The sequence below is a fragment of the Mchenga conophoros genome, linkage group LG11 (genome assembly GCF_057382185.1).
Source record: "Mchenga conophoros isolate Kocher_MC1m ecotype Shallow Benthic linkage group LG11, M_conophoros_male_GT1.1, whole genome shotgun sequence".
In the NCBI taxonomy this organism is placed as follows: Eukaryota; Metazoa; Chordata; class Actinopteri; order Cichliformes; family Cichlidae; genus Mchenga; species Mchenga conophoros.
Window position 1 is genome coordinate 39,289,246 of NC_140536.1, and position 12,112 is coordinate 39,301,357.

The window sequence follows — 12,112 nt, forward strand, 5'->3', positions numbered from 1 at the left end:
TTTTTCACAGGATGTTGCAGGAAATCAAAGAAAATGGCAGACTTCCACCAAATATGAACTCTGCAAATATTAGTCTCTTACTAAAACCAGGTGAAAACCCTGTATTTCCTTCAAGCTATCGTCCAATATCCCTTATAAATGTAGACCTTAAAATAATCTGCAAAGCTCTCTCAAAGAGATTAGAGAAAATAACCCCCCTTTTAATTCATCCTGACGAAACTGGTTTCATAAAAGGTAGGCACTCATCAACAAATACACGTAGACTACTTAATTTAATAGACTACTCATGTAGTAAAAATATTGAAACCATAATATTCTCTCTTGATGCAGAAAAGGCGTTTGACAGAGTTAACTGGAAATTTTTATTTGCAACTTTACACAAATTTGGTTTCGGAAATTCTTTCATAAACAAATGACCAAACATCCTCCAGCTTCTGTCTCCTGAGGGGCACCAGGCAGGGATGCCCACTCTCCCCTTCACTGTTTGCAATTTTTATTGAATCACTAGCAGCAGCAATTAGATAGGCTACAACAATTAAGGGCCTAAAATGTATGGATGTAGAACATAAAATCAGCCTTTATGCAGATGATGTGTTACTTTTTCGCCAAAACTCACAAACCAATATCTCTGGGGTGATTGCATTGATAAACTCTTTCTCAAAAGTCCAAGATTATTCAATTAACTGGTAAAAATCTACAGTTCTTCCGATTAATTGCTCCTTCCATAATTCTTCATCTACCCGACTGCAATCTGGAAATATTAAATATTTAGGTATTAATGTTTCTCCCAAGCTTGCAGATCTAACTACAGGGTTATGGTTTAGTCCTACCTTTGCTATTGTGGTTGATATGGGGGTAGGGACGGTCTTAGGGCGTTTAGGGATTCCCTAGGGACTTGTATATTTCTAAATTCCTTTGGAAAGATAAACCCCCACGTATCACCTTAAAAACATTACAAAGGACCAAGGATAAAGGAGGACTAGATCTGCCTAACTTCAATCACTACTTTTTAGCCAACAGGCTTCAAGTTCATCTCTAGATGGTTGAAACACACCTTCTTAGATGAACCTTGGATAGATGTAGAACAGGCACTATGTAATAACCTAGAAATTTCAGACCTACCATTTATCAGCTCAAACAACAAACGACATGAATGCTTTAAAAGCATCAATATTAGCTCTTCTCTAACAGCATGGTGGGAGTTTCTAAAAATGACAGAGTCTTCATTAATCCCATGTAAACGTACACCTATCTGGAACAATCCGGACATACCGGTATTACAAAACAATGATATGATCAACTTGCCAGATTGGAGTGGTAAAGGAATTAAATACTTGGAACATACATTGGAAGGAACAGACTTTATTTCGTTTGACAGACTAGTTATACAATATGGCATTAACAAGAAAAGATTTTTGGAATATCAACAAATTAAGTCCATAGTAAAAAAGAAATTTAATCCCAGTGAAGCTGAATTACAAACACCACCAAGTGTGGTACAATTTTTTAATCTAAAATCCCCCAAATTATTCTGTAAAATATACAGAACACTTTCTAAAATAGATGAATCAATATCCCTTCCTATTGCAAAATGGGAAGTGGATTTATCAATCAGCTTAGACCAAAACCTTTGGTCTCAGATTTGCTTAAAAACCTTTCAATGGATCAGAAATCCCAGTTGGCAATTAATACAATACAAAATATTACACAGAGTGCACTATACTGGTCATAGGATGTTCAAGATGAGCTATACGTCTTCCAATAACTGCTCACACTGTCAAGCAAATACACCGGACAATTATGTCCACACTCTTTGGTTCTGTCCACCAGTTCAGAAGTTTTGGCGCGAGATATGTGAAGACTTATCAAAGTGTCTGAAATGTAACATTCCAGCCTCCCCTTTAGTGTGCTTGCTAGGCAACTTGGATGAGGTCGTTACAGAAATAAACACAGCCCACATTGTTTTTACGGCCCTATGGTCCTCACTAACTGGAAAATAAAAATAATCTTAATTCTAACCAATATAAAAACCATCTAATAGAGCACATTAGTCTTGATACAGCCTCTGCCATCACATTTGATCAATCCCTCTGATAGGCTTCATCACCTGGTGGGGGTGGGGGTGGGGGGGTGGGGGTTATGGTTTAGTCCTACCTTTGCTATTGTGGTTGATATGGGGGTAGGGACGGTCTTAGGGCGTTTAGGGATTCCCTAGGGACGTTTTCCCTGGAAGGCCTAACGCAGGGGTTGTGGCCATGACCTGGTTAGGGGCTCTGGTGGCTCTTAGATGGTGTTTTCCTTGTGGCTACGTACAGCGGAGATGGGGGAGGGTCTATGCTGGCGGAAGTTGGTTACTGGCCTGGTAGCCTGGCTGCCCCTGAGTGGATCCGGGATGGGCGTGGAGGCTTAGGGGTCTGGGGGTGCTCCGCCCCCGGGCCGGGGCTCTGGCCAGGCCTTTGTCCTGGTTGTTGTGTTGCCGGGTCGGTGGGCGGGTGGGTGCATGGGGACCTCTGGTGCATCGGCCCAACTGCAGGGCTCTCTAACTCTCTACGGTTTGCCCCTCTGGGGGCAGGGGTACCCGGACCTGGGATATAGAGTATGTTTGGGCAGTGCCGAGTATTTGTTTTTTCTGTATATGGGGGTGGGAATGCACGTTTTATGTCTGCGTGTGCCTGTTCATCTGTGTCTATATGTCAGCTTGGGTCTTAGACTTCACCTCTCTGGGAACATCTCAAGCTCTCCGAGGTATGGAGGCCTATCTCCGCTCACCACACTCCCTGCCAGTCGCTGATGCCTTCAGATGTTGGTGTGTTGGTGGTTCTTGGTGTCTGGGGCTGGGCGCTCATGCATGTACCGGCTCACTCCTGGTGGCTGATTGGCGGGGCCTGGTGCCTGTGGCCCGGCTGGGCCCCTTCCGGGGGGTGGGGTACAGCCTGAGGCCTGGTCCTCTCTGGCACAGCTGGCTGCCGGCAGAGCCCGTGGGCACTTATCGGCTACCCCCTCTGGTCTCTGCTCCGTGGCTGCTGGGTGACCTCTCCTTTGGGGCTCTCCTCAGCTCTTCCCAGGAGGGTGACACGGTTGCCCCCCTGGTGGTCCTCCTCGGGTCCTCGTATTCTGGGGCCTCTGGATGTCTGGGGCCTGGATCTCTTCCATACCTGCTTCATGTCCTGGTGGACAGGGCTATGGCTCCCCACACTCCCTAGCAGATCGTTACATGGAGAAACCTTTGGAATACAAACGTACCGATCCACACAGGTATGCACACGGGTGTTCACACTACACAAACTACCTCAAAGCACATTGTGCGCTGCTGATCTTACGTACTGCACAATAACATGTAATATTTAGCATCTACTGTTATCTACTGCTAGCTAGTTTATTGTGATGGTGCTGTTTTTTTATTATGTTGCTCTTTGTTGTTTGCTTTCTCTTCTGTTTTTTTTCTCCATACAGGTGATCCAGGTGTTTTGTTTGTTTTTCTTTTTTTTCTTCCCCCCCTTCTCACCGTCTCTTCTCCCCTCTGTTTTTTTCTTTCTTTCTCTCCCTCTCGTTCTTTCATTCTTTCTCCCTGTCCTATCCCCCAGTCATGTCTGTCCCATCTGTAACAACCGAAAATCAAATCAAATAAATACATAATTATAATAAAGGTCAATCAAATGGACCAATATGGCAAGGCCATGATGATCCAATTGGTAAAGTAAAGCCGCTTGGCATCTTTCTTGGCCTTCAGACAACAATTCTGATGGCTAAAGATCCAAATGGGACAGGCAACAAAAAAAAAAAAGAAATTAGTGATGATCTGAAAAAACAACATGAAAACACTGACAGTTAACAATTCGAGCAGTAAGTGGAACAGACAAATAAAACTCGTGTAATCTGGCTGCACTAACTCTGCCATCATTGACTTTCACCCAGGTATACTGCCTGGGGAAGGATGCTTCATCCTCCATGCCTCAACCAAGTTAATTTTCCGTAGGACATCTGATAAAGATGCGGCTCCGCCCCTGTCCTATCCAAAGTAAAGTCAAGACAACAATTACAGTCCCCACCCAACACAACACAGTCCCCTTGACCCTAAGGTTGGTGCATAGACAACAACAAAAGTAAAAATAAAACCTATTTCAGCTTTCACCATAAGGACTCTCCCCTTTACCATCTCCATACTGAAAGTAATATTTGCATTAAGAGAAGGAGAAAATAAAATAGCAACTCCTGCACTAAAATTTGTCCCATGGCTACGAAGCTGCTGCCCTCCCCACCACAGACCCCAGTCTATTTCATTTGTACTGTCAGTATGTGTTTCTTGGAGAAAGGCTATATCTAGTGTCTTCTGCTTGATCACCTCAGCTAATAAGGGTCACACCTCACACTCTCACTCAGACACACCAAACTCACCACCATCAAACTCCCAGCATGCAGTGCGAGAGAGAGAGTGTGTGTGTGTGTGTGTGTGTGAGAGTGTGTGTGTGAGAGAGACAGTGTGTATGTGTGTGTCTGTGTGTGTGTGACAGCTGCAGTGTTGACTTTATTTTTCATTAACTGTTCAAACTGCGTTTCTGATTAAACTCGTTTTTAATAACCTGTTTCTGCACACGCACAGTCACCTGATCAGGGTCAAAGGTTATTGATTGTGGCTTCTTCCTCCTGTGGTTGGCTGCTGAAATACACTCACAGTTTGAAAATGTCAATTTTTAACATGTGGGTAACCATAGAAACAGGACTCCTTCTTCAGCAAAGTACACACCGGCTCTACTTCCATCCCACAATGCACTGCAGCGCAGTCACATGACCGCACAGCTAATGGTGAGATCAGTGTTCCTCAGTCAGAGCTGAAAGGAGTTTTACAGCTTCCTCCATGCCAGGGGACACTGCGGCGCCCTTTGGGAGATTATGCGATCCCATAATTCATAGCAGCGCACCGTCAGGTCATCATGGAAACGTGGTCGCGTGCTGGCACGAGGGAAACATTCGCTTCCTTCTCTGACATCAGAGTGAAGCATCTGCCTGAGCATAGGTCAAAGTGCAGCTCTGCCCTCATTGTGTAGCGTTAGAGAGAGATCATGTGACGGGGCGGTAATCACATGATCTGGTGTTCATGTGAGGTTATTCTGACTGAGTGAAGCCTCCTCACCTGAGCTCAGGTAATGTCAGCTCACTGATCAACGTGACATTTGCTCTGGGCCTCACACCTCCCATCATGTTCTCATCATCATCTGAAGCAGCTGATTGGTCGGTCTGTAGCAATACTTGGTGCAGACAGAGGGTATCGATCAGCGTTGATCAATGAACTAAAACTGATCAGTTTCACTGATGGCAGATCAATGAAGGACTTCAAATAAAGTTTTACGGAGTGTGTGTGAGAGAGAGAGACGGTGTGTGTGTGTGTGTTTTTTTAAGCATTTAAAGGGTTTATCTTCTACTAAACTTTATTAGTGTGTCACCTGTCTCAGTTTCCGTCTTTATTTACGGCTCAGAGGTCAAATATTCACAGTCAAATATTCACTCCTCCTCCCTGCTTCCTGTCTGACACACACACACACACACACACACACAGCCTCCCCTCCCCCTTCTCGTTTCCTCCTGCAGGACAAAGCGGCCACGCTGCAGCTAACGGACACACAAACTAATACACACCAAAACTCAGTGTGAACACACGCACACAGGCCGAACGCACACGCGCCACGAACGCACACGGACGCTGAACACACACGCGCGCGCGCTCTGAGCAGTTTCCAGTCTGAACGGAAAAAAAAGTCCCGTTTCCGTTTCTCCTCAAACTTTCCTCACGTGTTCAAACACAGCCTCCTGTACACGCTGATCATCGATCGATCGGTGATCAGCGTGTACGACCGATCAGTAGCCGATCAGTGTCTGATCAGCAGGTATCGATGCTGTGATCGATACTCTATAGTAACGGAACAGTCTAAGCGGAAACAAAGCGGAACAGCCGCCTCCCGCCGCTCCCTCAACGATCACTCATCAATAACTCCTGATCGGACGCGCGCAGCCGTCTGCCCCGATCCATCCGCGAGGAGCGGTGTGCACGCGCCCGGAGAGCATTTCTTTCTTTTTTCCGGTGAACTCACCTTCAGGTTAATTTCCTTCATCCTGTCCTGCCTCCTACTCTCCAGCAGCCGGGACATTCCCCTGATCAACCGATCCCTGATCAGCCGATGGTCGATCACCTGCCGATCTCCGATTGATCCAGCTGATTGCTCCGGTCTCTGATCAAAGAAGTGCGGTTCTCGTCCCGGAGCGTCCGCGGTCTGAGCGGAGGGGGCGGGGCTTCTCTCTGACTGACAGCGAAGCTCTGTACTTCTAACTAATCACAGCTCAGCCCGCTGCTGGGACGCTCGACCAATCACAATCCACTCAGGTCTGTGAGCCCAGCCCCCCGCCAGTTGTCAGGGAGCGCTTCTTTTCTCTACCGGGGCGGGTTGACGATAGTGAGGGGGGAGTCAGTCTCTATGACAACGTGTCCACAGCTCACGTGACCCTCATCAGCCACTAGGACAGCCGAGGGCGTCACGTGACTGATGACTTGCGCGGATAAAATAGACCCGCCCGCGCGGGCGCAGGGTGGACAACCATCGCGGTGTGACGTGGAACCCCGGAGGTCAATCCCCGCCCACTGCGCGCGGAGACCGGAGTACATTGGCGTAGACAAGAAACGAACCTCAATCGGACACAAAGAAAAAGCGATCGATGACAGATCAGACCGATCGGAAGCAGCTCCACAACAGTCATGTGATCGATCAGAAGCGGATAGATCACTTCACACAGAGCCAAACGTTTGTCTGCAACTGCCTCCCGGCACAGGCCGCCACACTGTTACCATGACAGCCAGCAATTAACAAACACATTAACTTGAGGATAGTGACGTCATGAAAGCCTACCGCCCCCTCTTGACTGGCCGGAGGAAATACAGCTGATATTTAACCTTTAGTCTTTCAAAGGGAAAAATGGATATTTTGACATCACGGCCAGTAGTGGTTCAACTCCACAATGAGGGCGGGGCCTTTTTGTGCGTGGGTTCTCTCCGGCTTCCTCCCACAGTCCACAGTTAGTGGGGTCTGGTTAGTTAGTGAAACCGGTGGTTACCAGACTAAATTATAAATAGAGGTGGGTTTCAATAATCGATTTTTCTGACTCAAAACGATTTTAGCTTGAATAAAGTGATTTTGATTCAATAAATTCTGAATTGATTTTTAAATATCAATGTATTTTGCCAGAAACGCCAGAATCTCAGGTCAAAGCTCACAAAACTATTAAGATAAGATAAGATAAGATAACTCTTTATTGTCATTGCACAGTCATACATAGTACAGTAGTACAATGAAATTGGAAAAACTGTCCTACGTCGGCACTACATATAACACAACACGACACGATATGACACATCACAACGTAACAAACAACACAACACAGTATATTAACTTAGTATAAAAAAGAAGAATAAGTGTATGTGTATTGCACACTGTTATTATTGCACATTAATTATTATTGCACCTTGTTATAAATATAAATATTATTGTTATCGTTTTAAACATTGTTACCTCCCCCTAAAAAGTCCAGGGAGGTATCCAGTCAGGTCAGCTATTTACATTGATCAGGGCTATTCAACAACTAGCAAACCGATAAAACAGCAAATAAAGACAACTCTTTATTGTCATTGCACAGTCATACCTAGTACAATAGCACAACAAAACAGCACAGTAACTTAAATTAAAGTGGATTTTTTTAAGTGCATGAATGGTATGAGCAAATGAATGACGTAATAAATAAAAGAATGAGTATGTTTATTGCACATTACTATTGCTGCGTGCCCTCTGGAGACAGCGAGTGCTGTACAGGTCCTTAACGGAGGGAAGAGGATGTCCAATGATTTTTTGGACCATATTAATAACCCTCTGAAATGCTGTGGTGCAGCTGGAGAACAGCACACAGATGCAGTTTGTCAGCACACTTTCAATGGAGCAGCGGTAAAAGACGATCAGCAGCACCTTCTTCAGCTCCATTTTTCTGAGGATTCTCAGAAAATGAAGATGCTGTTGGGGCTTCTTTAAAACCGCCGAGGTGTTTGAGCTCCATTGGAGGTCTGTTTCTATGTGCACACCCAGGAACTTGAAACTGGACACCCTTTCCATGCACTCCCTGTTGATGCTGCAGCTCAGATTTCCTCCTTCTGAAGTTGACTACGAGCTCTTTTGTCTTGGTGGTATTGAAGTCCAGGTTGTTGTCTGCACACAAATCCGACATGCTCTGGACCTCAGCTCTATATCATGTCTGCATTGACTGGGTGGGAACTAACACAGTCATGTGTGTACAGAGTGTACAGTAGGGGTGTTAGTACACAGCCTTGTGGAGAGCTGGTGTTAAGGCTGAGGGCTGAGGAAAGATGAGGCCCCACTCTAACCCTCTATACACGGTCTGACAGGAAGTCTCTGATCCAGCAGCAGGTAGTAGAAGGAAGTCCGATATCCAGCAGTTTAACTATTAGTCTGTTGGGGAGTATCGTATTAAAAGCAGAGCGAAAGTCAACAAAGAGCAGCCTGGTGAATCGCCTCTGATGTTCCAGGTGAGAGATGGTGATGTGGTGCATTGCAACAATGGCGTCTTCAGTTGATCTGTTAGCTCTGTATGCGAACTGGAGCGGGTCGAGTGTGGGTGGCAGGCAGGACATGATGTGACGTCGGACCAGTTTCTCGAAGCACTTCATTATCTGTGGTGGGAATAACGGCGTTACAAGTAACGACGTTACTAACGGTGCTACTTTTTTCAGTAACAAGCAGAGATACTTGTAACGCGTTACTGTAATCCGATTACTTTTTTCAAGTAACGAGTAAAGTAAGGGATTACTATTGCAAAAACGGTAATTAGATTACCGTTACTTTCCCGTAGGAACACTGCGTTACTGTGTTACTAAAACCATGATTTTTTTTGCGAGAATGTCTCATGACAGTGACGTAAGCGAGTGCGACGTTTGTGACAACAGCTGTGTGCAGATCAACAATGGATCATTATCGAGTGCGGAAGAGAGTATGAGCGTGCAGCGTTTAAAGCGTGGAAGTACTGACCTTACTTTGAGTTTAATTCCATAAAAAGTGACAAAAACATTAGTGTCCGCTGTGCGTGGGAAGAAAACTTCTTTTTACAGCGAAAAAACCCCTAAACCTCCAAGCAAGCACCGAGTAGCTATGACGTAATGGGAAATTCACAGAGAAACTCGTGGATTCTTCCACTGACCGCTGCGGCACACCTGCACCAGGACAAACCTCTGCCTACCCTACCTCCGCTAGTCTTTGACTTTATTTATTTTCTGCAGTGTTTTACTTGCATCTATTTGAAAGAGTGAGTGTAAACACACAAAAAAAATATTTTATGTGCTGGAATGTGCAGAAAATAGGTTTAAATATTAAACAAATTTCTTCCAGTCAGAGAATGTTGCAGATAATTAAATGTTTGCTTGATGCATAAAGTTAAAAGATTAAAACTAATAAAACAAGTTTTAAAAAGAGACTTTTCCATTTGATTACATTTTGTATGATGGATTATGTAGAAAAAGTAGAATTGGGCTGAAAGATCTATCGCTTTATCAACTATTCAGGTTGTAAATCGTGTTTTTAAAAAGTAACTAAGTAATTAATTACTTTTGAAAATAAGTAATCAGTAAAGTAACGGGATTACTTTTTTGGGGAAGTAATCAGTAATTAGTTACTGATTACTTTTTTCAAGTAACTTGACCAACACTGGTAACGAGTAATATGAGTAATTACTGTTCCTATCGTTACAACGCCGTTACCATTACTAACAACAAAATACGGTCCGTTACTATTTTTCAACAGACGGTTGAAGCTGTGTTCAGCTTACTGCACATTATATTAGTTACACAGAAGTAGCTGTAAGTAATCGAGGCGCTACAGCTTTAAGCATTTGCGGGCACTCCCACGGACAGCAATCACTTTCTGCCCGACGACCACTTTCTGGCACAACACCTGGAGCTAGTGAGCAAAACAATCGCATGAGTGCTGCTGTTTGATTGAAGAAGAATAAAGTGGTCGGGGTAAGCCAATTACATGACCACTTCAAGATGACAAAGCAACAAGGTGATATATAACAGTTTTTAAATTGTGTTGACAGGCCACGTAAAACCAGAGTCATGATAAACAATATATACACGGCGTTTGTTCCTGAATAGTTTCATCACGTTTACTGTCTAAGGACAGCGCTAGCAAGCACTCTGCTTATGACCAAACAAAAAACATGTTGGTGTTGGTGGAAAAATGCACCATGTCGACCAATCAAAAAATGATATGGCGACATGACATTTGGTTGTTTAGGAAGAGGCGGAAGATTTAGGAGTGACAGCGAGAGAGAGAGCAGAAAAAGAGAGAGCGAGAGCGAGTTTTGAGATGTGAGAGATTTGTGACGTTTAGCGTGTTTGCAGTGTGTAGTTAATGTGTTGTCTTGTGTAGTTAGTGTGTAGTGTTGTGGATAGTTTTGTGTTGTGTGTCAGAACAATGAGGCGACTGCTGTCTCCAGGTAGAAACAGGAGTGATACACCTGCTGCTGTCAGACCTGCAGGTATCAGGCTGTGATGTTCTCCTTTATAGTGGACAGAAATTATTGGAGTGGCACAAATAATTTGTGTGGCATCTTACTGAATGAAGAACAGCTGATTGTTCTGTAAATAGTCTGAAAAGGTTATAAAAAGGGTAAAAGGTAAATGGCTGCAAATAACTATGTTTGCAAAACTTGTGCATATGATTTTAAAATTGACAATTTATATTTGCATTTAAAGTTATGAAATATGATTCATTAAACATGTTTGTGGTTGTTACAGTAAAAAATATAAAATTTTCTACTCGGATTTTATGTTTTTGTCTGATTTTAGATCAATTGTGCTAATACAGTATGTAAAAAATGAAAACATAACTGTAAATTCAGACGTGTGAGGTTGTGCTGAAAAGGATGATACTAAACAAGGAAAAGTAAATAGTTTTTAAAGGTGAAATGTGGAGGGAAAATCCAAATCCAGTTTATTTATATAGCACATTTAAAAACAAAACGTTTGCCCAAAGTGCTGAACAGAATCACAGGATAAAACACAAGATACAACCACTGACGCTCACATAAAACATAATAAAACACATAAAAACCACATCAACTCAAGCCAGTCTGAACACTATCGAAAAAAGGTGTGTTTTCAAGAGCATTTTAAAAACAGGAAACGAAGATGCCTGTCTAATATCTAAAGGCAGCGTATTCCAAAGTTTTGGGGCCATAACTGAAAAGGCTCGTTCTCCTCTACGTTTAAGCCTTGATTTTGGGACAACCAACAGCAGCTGGTCAGCTGATCTGAGGGTCCATGAAGGAATATAAGGCTGAAGTAACTCGGAAAGTTATGGGGGAGCAAGACCATTAAGGCATTTATAAACCAGTGTTAGGACTTTGAAATTGATTCTGTGATGAACAGGAAGCCAATGAAGAGAAGACAGGATAGGTGTTACATGTTCATAGCTGTGGGTACCAGTTAAGAGGCGGGCAGCAGCATTTTGAATGAGCTGAAGACGAGCAAGAGATCGTTGTCTGACTCCAAAAAACAGTGCATTACAATAGTCAAGCCGTGTTGAAATAAAGGCATAGCGCTATATAAATCCAATCCATTATTATTATTATTATTATTATTACCTTCTCCATGTCACCTCTTGACAAAACTGTCTTCAGCTTAGCTATTTGCCCCAGCTGGAAAAAGCTTTTTTGCAACACCGAACTAATATGTTTGTCCAAGTAAAATCTGAGTCCATAATGACTCCCAAGTTTGTCACATGCTGCTTGATATAAGACCCTAGCCAACCACAATTTACGAGCAGGCTACATGAAATATTATTAGGTCTAAATACAATCACCTCCGTTTTACTCTCATTGAAACTCAAAAAGTTCAGAGCCATCCAAGCTTTGATATCAAGGCAGTTCAAAAGGATTTGGATGGAGCCTGGGCCATTTGGTGCTAAAAGCAAATAAATTTGGCAGTCGTCTGCGTAGCAGTGAAAGGATATTTTGTGTTTTCTAAAAATAGACCCCAAAGGGAGCAGGTATAATGAAAAAAGAA

At 43.5% G+C, this 12,112-nt stretch overlaps 1 protein-coding gene across 1 annotated transcript in view; it reads right to left on the reverse strand.

The window, feature by feature from the left end:
* Window positions 1–6,344, reverse strand: part of arhgef2b (rho/rac guanine nucleotide exchange factor (GEF) 2b) — a 39,087-nt gene extending 32,743 nt beyond the window's left edge. The window contains exon 1 of the mRNA XM_085292987.1: window positions 6,087–6,344. Coding sequence (XP_085149113.1) covers window positions 6,087–6,143 — 57 coding nt within the window. The 5' untranslated portion in view covers window positions 6,144–6,344. The remainder of the gene's footprint in view (window positions 1–6,086) is intronic.
* Between the last annotated feature and the right edge of the window lie 5,768 nt (window positions 6,345–12,112).